Below are 17,996 nucleotides of genomic sequence, written 5' to 3'. Positions count from 1 at the left end.
CCCCAAGCCTCCTGTCCAGGGTCAGAGTGGCCTTCCTCCCTTACAGCTTGGAAAGAAGCAGAACTCGATATTTTTGTCCCAGATAAGGCCCCCTCCTGCTGGTGACTTGAGACAAGTCCCAGGCTCCTGTGGGTCTCAGTTTCCCCACATATAAAGTGAAAGGTTGAACCTAAACAGAAAGCTCCAGAACCTCCCCCAGCCCTGATGACAGACTTCCTCCCCATTGCCCAAATTACTCATTTGCAAATTCCTTCATTCAAAGTGAAGCTTCAGTAGAAACCCAGCCTATAAAGCAGACAAAGCAGGATTCCTGGCTTGACCTGGGGACACAGGCCCCTTCAACTATCACTTTGACCTGCATTCTGGCTTCCCAAAGTGGTGTTCAGGGGGTACCTCCACGGGAAACTAGGCTTCCAAGGAGCACAGTTTGAAAACTGTGAGTCTGTCAAATCCTGCCTGAACCCGCCCATTCTCCAAAGCCCAGCTCATCCCTCAGAACTTCCCTGGGGACCTCCTTGATTGTGCACCTCTCCTGGTCTCGTCATCCTAACACTGGCTGCAGCCGGTGATCTTGCTTCTGTACTTTGTGCAGCCCCAGGGCCTGGGACACAGTAGATGTTCAATAAAAGGGCCCCTCTCTGACTCTGCACCTCTGCACTTTGCCACCACTCCTACCAGACCTTACTCTTCACTGCAGTTACCACTTCCTGCCCTTCCGTGATAACTGATACTCACCTGTCTAGTCATATAATCTAGAAGGTGAGCTCCAGGAAGGCAGGTTTTATCTTTATACGCCAGTGCCTGGAACAATGCCTAGCACATTACCTAGAAAATAGTGTCAGATGTATGGATGGATGAATGAGGGAAGGAATGAATTCCCCCTTTCTTCCCTAAATGGATTTACATAGCTCTGCTGGCCTAATCAGCTCTTTCAAAGTTCACAGTGTCTTTGGTATGAATTCCAATGAGGTTATAATCTCCTGGAGGGCAACTGTATCCTTTCTCCAGACCCCACGGCATCTGCACAGGCTTTTATTAGTTCCATAAAGACTTCCTCCTCTGCTCTGCACCAGGACCTGTGCCAGATGCAGGGGACATGAAGATGATTAAAAAATGGCTTCTGTGGTGCATAGTGCTGTGAACATGGTTGGCACACAGAAAATACTTCTGGAATGAATGAACGAATGTCTAAGGTGAGGCACAAGTGATGAATAGGAGTTTGTCCAAAAGAAGGAGGTGGGTTCCAGCAGGTGGATGGCATGTGCAAAGGTCCTGAGGCAGGTAGGTCCACCATGTCTTCAGTGTTGAGGTCCTGTGTGGCAGGAGAATGGGGCTTTTTGTCCAGCTGTACATCTCCCTGGAGGTTCCCCGGGGAGGGGCATCCATCCTCCTCTTTCCAGAACACTGCACAATAAGGTTCCTCTGAGGCCACACTTTCTGAGGGATGGGAGGGAGGGGAGACCAGCTGGAGACCCTCCCATCACCACAGATCTATCTCCCTGGTCACCTCCACCCCCACCAAGCCCCGCATTCATCCACTGAGACCCACATGCTGCACTTATAACCATCATATATGCCTCTTCTGTCTCCTTTCCCAGGGAAATAACATTGTTTAAGTAAAGCCTTTAAAATTTAAAGAGCAGGGTTGTGTGCTCTCTGTGGGAGACTTTTAGCAGCATGCTGGAAAGGAATAATAATAGTAATGAGACTAGAGACAACAGAGCAGAACCAAGCTGCCACCCAGTGATGCCAGGGCAGGGAGACGCCGGGCCTGTGGCCTCCACAGTGGCTTGGTTGTGGGCCCAGGGCCAGCTTTGGCTACTAGAGCCCCTGAGCACTGGAGAGACATATGGGATCAATCTGGGAGGTCTGCAGAGCCCCAGAATCATTAAAGGTCAAGTTGGCAGGGCTCTCTGACAGAAAAGCAAGAAGGCAGAGAACAGAGAATGCATTTAAAATGTGAGACATCCTGGGTTCAAAACTCAGCCCAGCCACTTAATAGCTGTGTGATCCTGAGCAAGTGCTTAACCTCTCTGTGTTTCAGTTCCTTTTGCTATCAAATGGGGATACTCCTGGGGAGTTGTGAAGATGGTGAAATGAGTAGTTCGCACAAGCAGGAGCTTGTCACAGTGCCTGTGCACACACAGCAAATGTTCAATAAACATTTGCTGTTGTTACCACTTCGCAGGTGAAGCCCAGGTGGCTCAGGCAGTCGGCCTGGACCTGGCTACAGACCTCTTTTAACTTCAAGCCCAGGAATCTTTCACTGGAACCACAAAGCCAAGAGAGGCCCCTTTGTAACCAGCTGGCTGTTCCAGCCACAGAGCCCAGGTTAATAGGATGGAACATCTTTTAAAGAGACCAACCTGGATAAAACTCATCTCTGCTTCCAGCCCGGAAGTCCCGCCCTACCCCTCCCCACACAGCAGGTTCCCCTGTCCACACCAGGCCTCTTCAGTGGATGAGGGGGGCCTCTTGTTTCCCAGGGTGGGGCCAGCAGGGTCCAGGCTGCTGTGAGTACAAGTGAGCCTGGGGATCCAGACCTGGGAAATCGAATTGCAAAACTAACCCACCTCCAGCAAATGCATTTGATCTGTCCCCTGTGTCACCTCCAGCCTCCCTTCTTCCCTGCAACACACACCCTTCACCCCTGGCTCCCAGACTCCCCCAGATGCCCCAACCCTTTCTGACTTGAGTCTTTGTCCTCACTGTTGCCTCCTCCAAAAATCCCACGATTCTCATCTTAGCCTGACAAACTCTTATGCATCATTCAAGACCCAGCCATGTGTCACCGCTTCTAGTGATGGATAACTTCCCCCGACACCCCGGGCAGATTAGTTTTTGCCTCTTCTGCATTACCACAAGGACTACGTAGCTACTGCAATTTTAGAATTTCCAATATCACACCATAATTTATTTGTTTGCCTGCCTATCTGCCTCAGGAGACCGAACTCCCTGAGGACAGGCACTGGGGTCTTACTTATCCCTGCAGCTCAGCGGCAGCACAGGGCCCAACCCAGAGCAGGTACTCAGGAAACGTTACCGAATGGCAGTGAAATGAGGCCACGTCTGTGCTGCAAGGAAATGAGCGGCCATTGGAGGGTCCCTCATCACTGATACCACTGCCCTTTAGCACAGTCTGCTGGAGGCAGTATGCTTCACCCCAAAGGTGGGAATTAGGGGGCATCAAATATGTCTTCAAGGAAATATTTTGGACATAGATGGGACTTTCCTTCCCAAACTTATTATCCATGAAGGTATCTTAGAACTGGATCCCTCAGACTCACCCCCTTTGTTTCATGGACCTAAGGCTTGGGGGAGGGGGGTAAGCTGGTCGTATAGCAAGTTAATGGAGGAGTTGGAATCAGAACCTGGGGCTCATAACTCCAAGGCCCTCTCTACCAAGCCAGTATTTTCCACTGTGGCTCACAGGATGATGCTGGGTGGTATGGGGAAGCTTGCCTAAAACTTCAATAGTCACATGTTTACTTTAATAGGAATTAAGAACAAAATATATATTCAGGATAACAAGCCTATACAATACACCTTTGCGCAAAACACATTTAAAAAGAGGGAATCCATTTAAATCTGATCTTAAGAAAATGGATGTAAATAACAGCATGGATGGGATATAGATAAAACAAAAGTCATGAAGGGGGTGACTGATGTTTGGCCGTCTCTGCAGTGCGCCCAGATGGGACAGGGAGTGGTTCAGAACCGGCCAACTGGAAGGCAGCACTCCTACCACCCGGGGATCTGAGACTTGCAGGCGATAAAAACTGCCCCTGACGCCCAGGCACCTGCCCAAGGTGCCAGAGAGGCAGCCCCGTGCTCTGACGGGAGCCCACAACCAGCACGGAGGGAGGACAGGCCTGCAGGACACGGCGCTGGATGCAGCTGGAAAGTGAGTCCTCATCATAGTCACTCTGAGCCCTCAGGGCCACAGCAAGGGGACTGAAGAAAGGAACGTCACCCAGGCCAACTTGGAAACCAAGATCCAAGGAGGTTGTTGATGGGGTTTTCCTAAGGAATATTTATCCCCATGAACAACCCATCCCCCCAAAGGGTCACACTGCCACTGAGCCAGTAGACAGCGCTGAGACCGACCTGCATGGGGTGGCGCAGGGCGGATAGCAGGGCTGGCAGAAGGTGGCGGTGTCGATAGACGTTGGTGGCATGTTGGCAAGGGGCAGGGGCGCTCTGTCTTGCCTGGAGTACTTTCAAGAATGAGCCAGGGAAGAAATTGCCACTGGTATTTGTCACGGCAATTTCAGCAAAGCACTGAATGTGTAAGCGTCACATGAATTTCAACTGGAAAATGAGTCCTCATCAAAGTCAATTTGAACTGCCAAGGTGGACAGAAAAAAGGGCTGCATGGAGGAAAACAGAGGGCATAAGGAAAGTCACCTCAGCCAACTGAGAAGCTGGGGGCTGAGGGGGCCCTGCCGGTAGAAGTTTTTCCAAGAAATAGTATGTCCATTTAGAAGCCATCTACTCCCTGACCTCCAGCTGTCCCCACTGAGAATGTCATGTCCCTCTAAAAGTGGCAATGGCACTTTCAGCTTTCAATTGGAGGCTAAAGATCCGGTGGGCCTCAGGGCTAACTTACTGTGTCTGCCCTTCTCCCTGACCTGCAAGGGTAGATGCGGCCTCCGGCAGGAGAAATGGACCCTTGAAGCACACCTGCCTTTCCACTTGGAAGGATGGAGCTTTGAGCCCATCCGTGACTGAAGTGGACCGGGCTGCACAGGTAAGAGCCACTGGGGATGGCCCAAAAGGTGACCTAAACGGACCTAAAGAGAAAGAACCTCTCTGTGGGAAACAGGGTGGAAAACAGACTAGGGAATGATGAACTGGTGTGCCCTGGTCGGGAGTAATCAACCAGGGAGAGGGACCAGGGTATAGGGGAGGTGTAGGCACACTCAAGAATCTAGAGCAGAGATGGCACATCACAAAGGTCAGTACCAGCAGTGGAGGGAGCAGGCGTTTCCTCTCTGCAAGCAGCAGTGTTCTCTCAGTTACCTGCCCCTTTAAATTCATGAGCTCCTGAAAAGCCAGTTCCGCCTCCCTAAAGCCCCACACTCATATGTTACTTTCTGGCTCAGGAAAATTTAGCATCCAGCACAGGACTGGGCACAAGGCTGGCATTTTATTACTGCTATTATTAATGTAAATAGTAGCCAATTACTAGCCCTGCACATTGCCTCATTTCCTCATTACAGCAACTCTGCTGGGTGGGTAGCATGATTCCCATTTTATAGATTGGGAAAACTGAGGTTTAGCAGAATGGTGCTAGATCTCTGCTGTTGCTCCCCAGCTCACTCGCCTCTTCTCTCCACCTGCTCCATGCCTAGGAGGCCAACCTATATAGGCTTTCACGTGGGTTCAGTCAATGGGCAGCACCAGCAAGAGACTCAAAGGCAGGAGGAGGTTGTAGCTAGGGCATTTCTCCCTCCAGCTTCCTGCCAGCTCCCCAAAAGTTGGCTGCATCCCTCTACCCAGGCTGTCCTTGTCAGGCAGCCCCATCTGCACAGTCCTCTGTCTAGGTCCTCTTTCCTGTCTTTGGATGCTAATGGTTCCCCACTGGTCCTAGCCCCAGGGGTCTGTCCCATCCCCTGCTGCCTCCCTAAACTCCACCCAAATAGTCCCTTCAGTAAGCCCTCGGGCTCCCTGGTTGAGCTAGGTGTTTCCTGGGGAAACCTGATTGATGTGGAGTGAAGTAACCCATCGCAAAGTCACAGTTTCATAGTGCTGAACCTCAAAGCCTGCTGTCTGCCTCTAAAAGCCTGTGTTCCCTCTGAACTGGGGTTTCTCAACGGCAGGCATTCACGCCAGCCACCTTCACAGATTGGCCATATCTCTGTGCCACCTGCTCTACTATGTGCTTAACATTTTTCTTTAACTCAACTCATTCTTTACTTAAATAAACCATTTTAAAAAAAGAGAGAGAATTTAAATCACAGCCCCAAATGGCAAACCACTCTCACTTGCCTTAAACAGAGGTGACTGGAAAAGAATTACAATGAAAACAAGACACGTTATTAAAAGTCCCGCTCCCTCTGGCTCGCTGAAGGCTTATTGCCCAGACCTATGTTTTTGTTGGAAAGGGAGGTTAGCAAGCAACAGAGGGCATTAAAGTCGTGATTTCATCAGCCTGAGGCTTTCTCCTTGGCACAACTAGAAGGACAGGTGGGAAGGGACAGGGAATGGTTCAACCTCTCTGTGACCCCTTGCTATTTATTGCCAGTGGGCAGGTCCCACCAAAGAGTATCCTTGCCCTAGACCCACACTGTCCAACAGTACCTTCTGCAATGATGGAAATGACCCATGTCCATCTGTGCTAGTTGATACAGGAGCCACTAGCCGCGTGTGGCTATTGAGCGCTTGAAAGGGCTGGTGTGAATGGAAAATTGAATTATGTTTAATTCAGTTAAATAAAATCTAAGACACCTTGTTTGGTTTCTCTTTCTGCAGTGGCCCTTGTGCTCCTCCGATGGGGCTGTTTGTCACCAATTGCTGGTGCCTCCATTATCTCCCCAGCACCATCTCTTCCTTCTCTCTCCCTGCTGCTGCCCTAGAGGAAGGCGCCCATCACGGCTGCCCTGGCACGGTAAGCTCCATGAGGGTGAGAACTTGCCTATTCATTCTCCTCTGGATTTCTAGAACAGCACAGTGTCTGCCCCCCAAGATGCACCCAGTTAATATTTCCTGACAAGCAAGCAAGTCAGTGAATGAACAGATGAACAAACTATAGTGCTTCCTGCAACAAGAAATTGCTCTCTCTGCAACTCAGACTCTGCCAGGAACCACTAACTCTTACCCATTAGGCAGCCCGCATCCTTCCCAACTGGGGCTTGCCTTTTTCCTACCAGGCTCCTAAGCCAGGCGATGGGCCTTAGGAATTCGCCTTCCGATGCCTCTTCCCCTCCAAACTGAAATGCAGCCCACTTCTCTGCTGCCCGAGTGAACAAAGAAGTCTCTGTGATGTGTCCGCCTTTGCCACCTCACTCCCTCAGCCCCTGCCTGGGACATCAGGTGCCTGGTGACAATTAACAACTTATCACCTGCTTCTGTAGAACCAGGCACCTGGCCTTGGGCTTTTGCACGGCCTGAATACCCACTTGACAAAAGAGTCTGTGCACGCACTGGGACAGTGAGCACCGGCTCTGCTTGGGGCTGCCATCCACCCTCTGGCCGCACCAGCCTCTGTCTTTGCTCTGCCAGGGCATCTGAGCCCCTCGCCAACCCTCCCCCACCCAGGCCAGCACCGTGCCAGGGCAGCCGTGATGGACGCCTTCCTCTAGGGCAGCGGCAGGGAGAGAGAAGGAAGAGATCGTGCTGGGGAGATAATGGAGGCGCCAGCAATTGGTGACAAACAGCCCCATCGGAGGAGCACAAGGGCCACTGCAGAAAGAGAAACAAAAGAGCAAAGGGAACACTTGGCAGAGGGACAAAAACCCCAGTGGTTCAGCTGCTACTCTCCCTGGCGACTCCCAAGCTGCTCCCGTGATTGATGAGGCTCTGGGGTCACTCCCCACTGGAGTGCTGCCGAGACCCCCACCCGAGTCTGGGGACCCTGATGCTCCGCCATGCAAGGCTCTCAGGGTGATGGCTCCCAGGACTCCAAGGGGGAGGCCCGTCCCCAGCATCACACACAGCGCGTGTGCTGGCAGGAGAGTCTCCCTCTCTCCGGCCTCAGTTTCCTGAGCTTTGACTTGGGGGAAGGCGATAGTGTGTATCACGTCTCAGCTCCCACCTGGCTCTGAGGCTCTGCAATCCCAGCCTAAGGACTCATTTGGATCTTGATGTGGGAAACCAACAGCGTCCCCCTTGTCTGGGTCTTAGGGCTTGGAAACATTTCTTCCCCTTCACACCTGGGGGTGTTCCACCACATGGTGGGAGTCAACGTCACTGTAGCAGCAGCAGCCACTTTCACATGCCCGTGTGCTGTCACCGTGTATGTGGACCCTCCCCACCCGGGAGGCCACCCTGAGGAGCCACATGTTTAGCTGGAGAAATCAAGGCTTGCAGCCACCAAGAGATTATATGAATTCACACGCTGGTAAGTGCTGGGGATGTGATGTGAGCCCTGGTCAGGACACAGACCTCAGGTCCCCTGGGGATCTGGGTTCATGGCTCCAGTTCAGTCCCATTCCAGGCCTTGTGATCTGGGCAGGACCTGGTTTCCCCTCTGTGCTAGGTCTGGGTTCCCTGGGAGAGGTGGGCAGTCTCCAGATGGCAGCATTTCTGCCTTTAGACCATTGTCTCTTCAGGCACCCCAGAGCAATCACTGAGAATCCCATGGTGGCTCTAAGAGTTTCCACCTTCAGGAGGCCCAGAAAAGCCAAATTAATCTTCCTGGAGCACTGCTCCGGGAAGGTCGCCGCTCTCTCTGTACCGGCTCCTCACGGTCCCCGGGCTCCAGACCCCTCCCTCTGGCACACAGGCCTCACCCAACACCACCAGCCGCATTCCCAGCTCTCCACAAGCCCGTTAAATACTCAAGCAAGGCTGGGCGTCTGACCACCTCCCCCCAGTCCCCACCCACCCAGACGGCGTTGTGATTCCCTCCCCAGGCCTCTGCACGCCGTTCCCCTCCAGGACACCCTGCTCACATGGCAAGGTTGTCTCGATGCCTCAGAGCCTTCCTTGGCCAACTCCCTTAACCCGAAAGGATTTATTCTCTGTATCCCTGTGGGCCATTTATTATATATGATCTTTTATTGTTCTCAAATGAGTTCATGCTGTGTGGGGTTGCCAACAGCCTCAAACTCAGGGTCTCTGCCAGTCCGGAATGAGCAGCTGCCGGTTAATGTGACCGAAACCCCTGATTTGGCTCCACAGGGGACGGAGAAGAGGGTGGGAGCCCACTTGGCCGCTCAGAGACTCCGTGGCCAGCTGACCCGGTCCTGGGAGGCAGGGGAAGGGAGGAGCTGACGGCAAAGGGCCCATTACAAGCCAAGCGCTTTCACAGAGGATCCCATTTACCCTCACAACATCCTCTATCCTTAAAAGATGACAAACCATGACTCAGAGATGTAGTGACTTGCCCTACACACTGCTAGAAAGTGGCTGTGCTGGGGTGTGGACCTTCAGAAGGACTCAAAGCAAGTTAACACTAGGCAGCTGTTCCATGGGGATGGTGATTGAGGAAGGATGGGCATCCCAGTGGGAAGCTGGTCAATGGTCAACAACCCGCTGTGGACTGGGGTGAACCCTGATCTGCAGTGTTTGCTGCTTTCCATGGTGTAAATACTCCCACCAAAGTCAATATCAAGCTGACAAGAGGACCGACTCAGAGCTGAGAAGAGATGTGCAAATCAGTGCCTGGGTGTGACTCCAACTCTGTTGGGCAAATCATAGTCTCTTTAAGCCTCACTTCCCAGCTGTAAAATGGGGAGAATATTATCTCCCAAGATTTCTGGGAAGATTCAGTACGACACAGTGTGAACAGCGCTGGCGTGGGCCTTGGCACATAGCAGCTGCTCAGGGAGGAGTGTGCTTCCTCCCTCCCCGCCTTCCTTTCTTTCCCAGACGGCTCTCCCGTTACCAGTCAAGGATGGCCCCCACCACAGGAAGAGCCCAGAGGCACAGGAAGCCCTTTGGTCCTCCCACCACCATGCCTCTACTGTTGGCTCATCCCCCAGAGGCCAGCTATGACGCCAGTGTGAGTGACGGTGAGCAGAGCCAGGCAGTGGGCACACTGTCGCACCGGGAAGGCCTTGCAGAGGTGACCGACCAGGCCAGAGAACAGCCCTGGGTCTGGTGTCCAGACCACACTCAGGCTCACTCATTCCAATTCATTCAACGTTCACACCTTGAGGATGTGCTCAGAGCCAGGCCCTGTGCCAGGCCAGGGGTGCAGGGATGTCCCCCATCAAGAGTTATCGGTTCATTAGGGAGACTAACCCATGGCCACCTCCAGCCCCAGGAGGGTCATTGTAACAGAGCGGCCCACTCTGCAGCTGCCAGCACTCTAAGGGACACCTGAGTCAGTGGGGACGGGGGAGTTGTGGAGGGTGGGCAGTGGGTGAGCAGACTTGTAGGGCATTTATGGGGAGCTGGGGCCTGCTGGTTGAGGGCAGATGTCTGGTCTCTGAGCCAAGAAAAGGCGGAAATGGGGGGAGGAGGTGAAGCTAAGGCCAGAAACCTCTGAGCAGGCCAAGTCTGCAGGGAAGAGAGATGGTGGGCTCCGGTCTCCACTCTGGGCGACTCTGTGTGACCCTAGGCACAGCATCCTTGCCTGTGGGCTGGAGATGTGACACCCATCTGGACGGCAGTGAAGGAGGGAGGGGTCACATCAGCAAAGGAGCTACAACAGCACCCCGTTCACAGCAAGAGCTTTTTGGTCAAAGCTTGCTGGCCTGTGAGCTCACAGGGAGCTGGCCTGTCTCCTTCCAGACCCCTGTGGGCTTAAGGAGGCAGCATAACTGGTGGAGGAGGCAAGGAGAGATGGGCTTGCAGCCACCAAACCCGGACTCCAGTCCACCCACTTCCTACCACCATCTTTTCACCTCCCTGACCTCAGTTTCATTGGTCTGCTCAGTAGGTACCAGAGTGGCTGCCTTCACGTCTGATGTGAGGACTAAATGGAACAATGGGTGTGGGAGCATTTTGTCGACTCTCAAGTCCTACCAGCAGATACAGAGTCAGGATGCCTGGAGTCAGAGTCTCCACTGCTTTGATTACCTGGGTCTTCAAGAGAATGTAGTTCTAGAAGCAGAACTTTGCCAACTGGACGTTCACTTGTGCATCCAGCTTAAATTCCTTTTCATACTTTTTTTGGTAGAAATCTATATACTCAACCCTCTTCTAAACCAGGATGCACATGTCTAAAGGTCAAAGATGGTTTATTCTCCAAACAATCAAACTTTATAGAGCATCTGCCATGGTGTTTTGTGGGTAATATGCAATGGTGAGCAGAACCAGATGGGGTCCCTGCATCCATGGAGCTTCTAGTCTACTAGGATACGGCTGGGAGATTCACAGTGAGACCCTGCATTTCACTGGGAGAAACAGCTTGGGTCTTGGACCGCACTCAGTGTGGGGGAGGGGGAGGGCAACAATGTCTTGGGCTTCCAGGGATAATCAGGGAGCAGGTGGTGGGACTGGTCCTCCATGAACTATCCTCCAGGTGTTACCAAGAGTGGCTAGTGGCAACTCTAAGGCTCATCAAGCATAGGAAGGGTATCAAGTGTGGTCCTTTTCTTACATGCAGCAGAAATCATCTCAGGACAGCTGAAGCCAACAAAAGTAATTGGTGGAGCATCACGGGGAAGTTCATGGAATACAAGGACAAGCTGGAGCCTCAGGTGTCAGGAGGACCCACGTTGCTGCAGCTAGAGCAGCGCTGGCAAAACCATGGTTAATACTGGTAACGATCATCAGAGCCCACAGGACTGAGCTAAGAGCTTTGCTTGTAATGACTCATTCCATCCTGTCAACACCATAGGCAGTAGGTCCAGTCATTATTAGCCTTGGGAAGCTAGAGAAGTACAGTCTCTTAGGGACTCCCAGTAAAAAAGGAGACTAATCAGTGGTTCTCAATATTCCTGTGCTCAATATTCAGATTCTAGGGGAAGTGTGTCTGATGGGCTCATCTTCGGGGTGCCATTTACCAAGATGGCATGCAATTGCGGGAGGGGGCTGCATAATTCCCCAAAGCAAATCTGGTGTGTTGCAAGGAGATGCAGGAATGGCAGATGGATAAGCCAAACATCAGATTCCTTTTCTGTATGTCACGATGTTGTTTCCTGCTCCTTTGGGCTGCTACTCTGCACACCTCCAGCTCCAGACATGCTGCATGTATTTGCTCCATCCTTTGAATCTTGGGCAGTTGGACTTGGTGACCATGGACCCCCTCTGCCACTGAACCCACAAAAAGTGTAAAGGTGGGGTCCAGGATCTCATCTCTTGGTGTCTTTCCAGGAACTTCACCCTAAAGACAGAAACCTCTTAGGAAGAGATGTCATGCATTTCACCACCGCTGACATTTACCATTTAATATGGAAGGCTTGGCGTCCTCTCACCAGTGGTACAGGCTGCCACATTCCTCCTTCCAGTGATGAAAAGCAGTTTTTCCTCTTCTCTGAGGGCAGCAGTGTCTCTGGGTTGCTTCAGACCTGGGTTTGAAACTCCCAGTACTTCCAATTCAAAAAGATCCTGAGCCTTGTTCATTATTTAAGAAAGAAAAGAAAGGAGAGAGAAATATCCTGGGCTTCTCGTGCGTATTTGCAAAACATGGCTAATAATACAGCCTCAGAGACTGTTGAGAGCATTTAATGCATGAAGAACATCTAATAGGTTTGCAATAAATGGCATTTATTGGTAATATGACTCTTCTTTGTCCCAGTCCTCAACTAGACTCTGGGGAGACAGCCTTGAGTTGAGCTGTTCATACCATGCACAGGCCTGCCTCCAGCTCTTTGCTCTCACAGGTCTCCTTCCTGGCCCATTTCCCTCCTTAGCCCTAGGCTTACTGATGCCCATCCTTGAAGGTCTAGCTCAAGTTCTCTCTCTTCTCTGAAGCATCCCTTAATACCCCCAAGGAATCACCCTTTCCCAGAGAACTTCCTGTTGGGGACATCAGTTTACTTAGGGGCTAGCAGGTGTCAACACATTCCCACCTGGATTGACATTCATCTTTTCAGGAACATGCCCAACCCCTCACCCCACTGGGATGAGGGGCACAGTTATAGGTCTTTCTCTTTTCAGATGTGCATTGCCCACACAGATGCCCTTTGGGCCTCTTGATATTGATGAAGGCTTTCAGGAGAGCTGCCTCTCCCATTTGTGCAGACAAACACACTGGATAATTCTAACTCAATGAGGGTTTAGAAAGGAGTAAAACACCGAGAGGGAACTGGATACACTGCAACTGTCCACATGGCTGGAGCCTGAGAGACTGAAATCCATTCTCACTAGGAGACAGCAGAGCACAGAGTCAGACAGTGCTGTGTCTAAATCTCTGCCGGCCACTTACTGACTGGGTGGGTGGTCTTGGACAAGTCACCTGGCCTGAGCTTCAGTTTCCTCATATGCAAATGAGGGCTAATTTGACCTCTCAGGGTTGTAAGGATTGAATGAGACAGGAAGAGCAAAGCACATGGCATAGTGCTGGCACATGGTGAGAGTTCAATTAGGGTCTGCGACAGAGCCTCTCCCTTCTGCCAAGTGAAGTATTAATTTTCCACTAAGCTGTAAACACAGGTAAAAAAAGGGATTCCCCTGCCATGTTCAAGACCATTCTCCCAATGCTTAGAACTTGGGACATGGTCAGCATACAGTAAACATCTGTTGGATGCATGAATTAATGAATTTTAGTGGCATGTAGCAGAGGTGGCAGGGTGGTAAGCCAGCTTAGAAACCTACATGGATCCCAGGAAACCCAGCTAACAGAACTAAGCAGTCTCTTCTTTGTTCAGTGTCTGCCTTTGAAGTCATGATTCCTATAACCCAGAAACCTGAGCAAGTCACTCAAACTGCTCCTCCTTCTTCTCCCACCATTCCTCTCTGCAACTGGAGCAAGGTTCAAGTGTGAGAGACAGATGTTCTGAAAAGTCTGGGTAGCCAGCTCAATCTAAGGCATCAGTGGTACCTTGCCTGCTCCTGCCCACATGCCCTGCCCAAGGGATTCTCTGCAGCCTGAGAGGTGGAACATTGGAAAAAAGAGGGAGGTGGGGCTGGGCTAGGCAGAAGCTAGAAGGAGCCAGTACTCCAGTCATTAACACACCTTACAATTCTGAGCCTCAGTTTCCTAATCTGTGAGAAGAGAAGCTTAAACCCATCTTGCAGCATGCATGAGGACTATGAAGCAGCTAGCATATGCTTTAACGCACTGCAGCTGATCCATACAGTCCGGGCTATTGAAAAAACAAAAAACCCAGCTATGATTTTAGCAAAGGAGCAATCTTAGATTATTTAAAGAGAACTTGTGTGGAAGGATTGTTCGATGAAGGGTCTCATCACCCACACTGAGCAGGGCAGCTCTCCTGTGCCCATCATCTTGCCCAAGGCATTAGGATTTTAGGGAGGTCATCATCAGTTCCTACTCTAAAAGGGTTTTCCTGCTAAACAAACAGAAGTTTCAGAAGCACTTCAGTCAGTGATCTTGCAGGTTGCTTCCAGCTCTAACGTTCTCTGCATTTAAAAAGCAAACACTAGCACAATCTCTGAAGAAAAACTCCAGTTTGCACCTGGAGAGGGGAGGGGATGGAATTTATGGCTGGGGGTGAGGTGGCTGGGGAGAAGGGGCTGGGCAGCCTGCACAGGGCAGGGCCCTTAACTGCACTGCCTGGGTCTGAGAAGGACTACAGTGCCCCAGCCCCCACCCTGAGCCCAGGACCTGGGGAGGGAAGGTAAGTAAATAAAGTAGTCACACCAACAAGCGTGGGTACATGCCCCCCAGTCAGGGCTGCAGAAGCCTGAACCAGAGAGTCAGCCCCCCTATTCCACCCACCTGCTGACTAGCTGCTGCAAAAGCAGAACCCGCAGGGCCTGGTTTTGGGCCCTTGGGCTAGCGCTAACTGAGCCTGCCCACCCATTACTCTTCGCGGAGAATTTTCCGAGACTGAATGAGGCAGGTCCAAGACACACTCTTCCCAAACCTCCACCCCAAATCTTGGTGCCCCCTCTCTCCCGAGCCACTGCACAGGCACAGTGCAGGACTTCCTTCCCAGAAGTGTCCAGGCCGTGTAAACTGGAGCCCGGCAAGCTGAAATAGCCTCAGGACGCTTGCTGGGTGATCTGGGGCAGAGAAATGTGGGTTTCCCCTACGGGATTCAGATACCGGGGAGGCGGAGCCGGGGCAAGCACTTCCGCCCAGCCGGTCCCGTGTGCAGCGAACTCCTTTCTCTTCCCAATACACAGAACCACCTCTCCCAAGTTGAGCCCCTTTGTTCTGCGACCCGCAGGGGCAGAACAGGTGAGGGCGCACAGGCGCTGCGCCTACCTACTAGTGGCCGTCATCGCCCCCGCCTGGGCAGGAGTGTTTCGGAACGCCAGCTCCGGATTCCACACTCCCCTCCCTCCGAAGCAGCCCTGGCAGTGGCCGGGCGAAGCCAATTGCCGGGTTCGCCACTCCCGGTCACCTCCGGAAGGGCGCCCTCCTCCGGCCAGCTGGCCTCTTGCATCTCACTTGGGCCCTTCTCGTACTCCCGCCCCTCTGGGGCACTGAGTGGGAGGGGGAAGGGAAGGAGAGGGGAGGGGCGGGGCCGGGCCCAGGAGGGGCCCACCCTCGTGCATTCGTCTCCTCCGCGGAGAAGACAGTGCTCCCCCGCGGCCCGGGAGCCGCCGCGCCCCGGGCTCGGGAAGTTTCCCTTCCGCGATCCGGGTCGGCGCTCCTCCTTAACCCTGAGCAACAGAGCTTAAGAGACCACGCCGGCTCCCTGGGCCCAGAGGTGGTCAGCACCGGCGCCCAAGCCCCCTGCCTCCTGCAGCCTGCAGAGGCGGGCGAGGGAAGCCGAGGCGCCAGGAAGCCGGGTCAGATCTCCGAGGCCTGCAGCCGGACGAATGCTGCTCACAGGCTCCGGGGAGAGCTTGCAGGGTGGGGTCCCGACGAAGCGGGGTTTCCCACCAAAGCCTTTTCCATCACTCTCCATCCCTGCCGCGTCTCTCTGTTCTGCGCATTCCGGCGGGGGAAAGAGTGCTCCCCTCCTGACCCCAACTCCCAACCCCCGCTCCCCGCAGTGTCCAGGTGAGGGCTCCAGTGCCTTTCAACAAAGCCCTGTGCCCCCTCTCCGTGGCGCTGGAGCAGGGACCCTCCCACCCCACCCCACCCCCGCCAGCCTCAATATAACCTTTCCCTCTAGAGGCATCCAAGGGATGGAGCCTTCACCCCAAGTTGTGTGGGGGTTGATTTTGATCCACTTTGGAAAGTCTCTTGCTCTGTAGGGGGATAAAGTACCGGCCTGTATTCCTTCTGGATTACACCAGCCCCTCCCTCTTCTCTGACAGCAGGACCACCATTCAGGTTAAAATTCTGCAGCTTCTCCTATCCGCAAACCCAGCGCTCTCCAAGGGCCTCGGGGCTGAAGTAGGTCGGGTTGTTTTAGGGGGACACCCCTGCCTGGCAGGCACTCTTGTGAGTGTGGCTAGACACCTGCCCATAGGGCAAAGCACACGGCAGAGGGCAGAGTTGACTCCCATCTCCCTCACCCAGTTGGGCTAGGGGCTGAGACCCTGCTGGCCGCAATGGCTACATTTTGGGGACCCCGTGTCTCCCTCCTCCTCCGCGGCGGAGCCAGGCTGTGACTGCAGGCGGGCTGGTTCTGGGCGCCCAGGTTTGGCACTAGTCTTGCGGGGAATCAGGGAACGGGCCCTCTAGTCTTCGCTCCCGCGGCTCTTCGCTAGCCCGGCACCCCTCCGGCCCCGCTCGGAGCCTAAATGCTCACTGCCGGAAAAGCGCGGGGGTCCCAGGTTCGACTTCCACACCATTTAAGACCCACCAGGCGGCGGCGCCGGGCGGGAAGCACCGAGACCGCAGCGAACCCGGAACCCTGGTTCCGCGAAGCCACGAACAGCTCTCTCTAGGGACCCCGCTCAGCCTCAACCTCCCAGCCGGAATGAAGTCCGTGCGGGACACAAACACAGCGCTGCTCACACCTCCTCAGACCCCGAACACGTCCATACCTCCATCCCCACTAAAACCACACGCTCCACTGCACGCAACACTCCCGGCCGACGAAGCACCACGGCCCCCACGCGCCTGCACCTCCACACTTCCCAGATACGCACACTCCTTCCCAAGTGCCACATTCTCACTTCCTGTGCACACACGCTCCCGCCCACCCCACCCCCCGCCCAGAAATGTAGTCACCCGCTGTCCCACACCCCTAAAGAGACCCGCACACTTGGGACACCCGTTAAATACCTCACCTCACACGCTCACCCTTTAACACGCTCACACACATAACGACGCAAAGCTCACACCCTTCACACCCTCATCGAGAAGCTGGCACCCACTCACACCCCCAAACACTCTCGCTCACACTCTTTCTTACACACCTTTTCCATGTAACTGACACAGACACTCAACACCCCTCCAGACACTGGATCGCCCACACACCATCACACACACTCGTGTGTGTCAGTCCCGCACCCTTTCCGCACACAGCTCCTTCCTGGACACTCACACCCAGATGCAAACACCCGCTCGTACACACACACACACACACACACACACATCCTGGCACAGACCCAAGAGCGCTCTCTCCAGAGAAGACATCCTTCCTCCCTCACCAAGCCCACCAGCTCACAGACCCCCCAGCCAGGACCAGGGATCGGAGCCCGAACCTCTCCGCAGCGACCCTGGCCCGTGTCCGCCCCGCCGGCCCGCCCCCACGCGCACCCCCGCCGGGCTCCGGCAGGGAGCCCGCGCACTCACCGCGCGCCAGGTCCAGGATCGCGGCGAGCAGCAGGCAGGCGCAGCCGCCAAGGCTCGGGGCGGCTCGCATGGTGCCCGGGGGCTGGCGGCGGTGGCGGCGGCGGCGGCGGGTCCCCTCGCCATGGGCTCAGGCGCGCTCCTGCCTCCAGCCGCCGGCCAAGACGGCCGCGGGCAGCGCGGGGCGCCGCGGGGGCGCCCTCATGCCGCCGCCGCCGGGTCGCCTGGCTCGACTCCGCTGGGGCTCCGCCGGGCGCCGCGACCCTGCGCTCCGGACGTCCTCCGGGCGCGCCGCGGCTCCCGGCTTCCCGGCTGCGCGCAGCGCCCACCGCGGCCCGGAGTCGGCGCGGCTGCCGCCCGGGAGTTTGCAGCCGACCCGCGCTCTCCGCCTCGCGCTCGCCTCTCCCGGCGGCGCGGGCGCCCCTCCCCTCCTCCCGCCCCTCCCGCCCCGCCTCCCCGCCCTCCGCACCCTCCCCTCTCCGCGCTCTCGGCTGTATTATACAGACTTTTCTTTAATCCTTTCTGGGCTGTTTGGCTCTCGTCCGCTAAGCCGATTTATTGCGGGGAGAAGGAGAACTCACCTCCTCCCGGTACCCCGCCCCCTCCTCCCGGCCTC

The 17,996-nt window shown here is 54.4% G+C and overlaps 1 protein-coding gene across 2 annotated transcripts in view; it reads right to left on the bottom strand.

The window, feature by feature from the left end:
* IGSF21 (immunoglobin superfamily member 21) overlaps positions 1–17,792 on the bottom strand; it is a 227,404-nt gene extending 209,612 nt beyond the window's left edge. The window contains exon 1 of one of the 2 annotated variants that reach the window (XM_036914445.2): positions 17,384–17,792. In XM_036914445.2, the coding sequence (XP_036770340.1) occupies positions 17,384–17,453 (70 nt within the window). In that variant the 5' untranslated portion in view covers positions 17,454–17,792. Of the gene's footprint in view, positions 1–17,196; positions 17,240–17,383 lie in introns of those variants that run through there. The other variant, XM_036914446.2, reaches the window with a different exon arrangement.
* Between the last annotated feature and the right edge of the window lie 204 nt (positions 17,793–17,996).

Source organism: Manis pentadactyla, chromosome 4, assembly GCF_030020395.1.
Source record: "Manis pentadactyla isolate mManPen7 chromosome 4, mManPen7.hap1, whole genome shotgun sequence".
In the NCBI taxonomy this organism is placed as follows: domain Eukaryota; kingdom Metazoa; phylum Chordata; class Mammalia; order Pholidota; family Manidae; genus Manis; species Manis pentadactyla.
The sequence above is the reverse complement of the archived record's forward strand: the minus strand, read 5'-3'. Positions and strand labels throughout refer to the sequence as shown.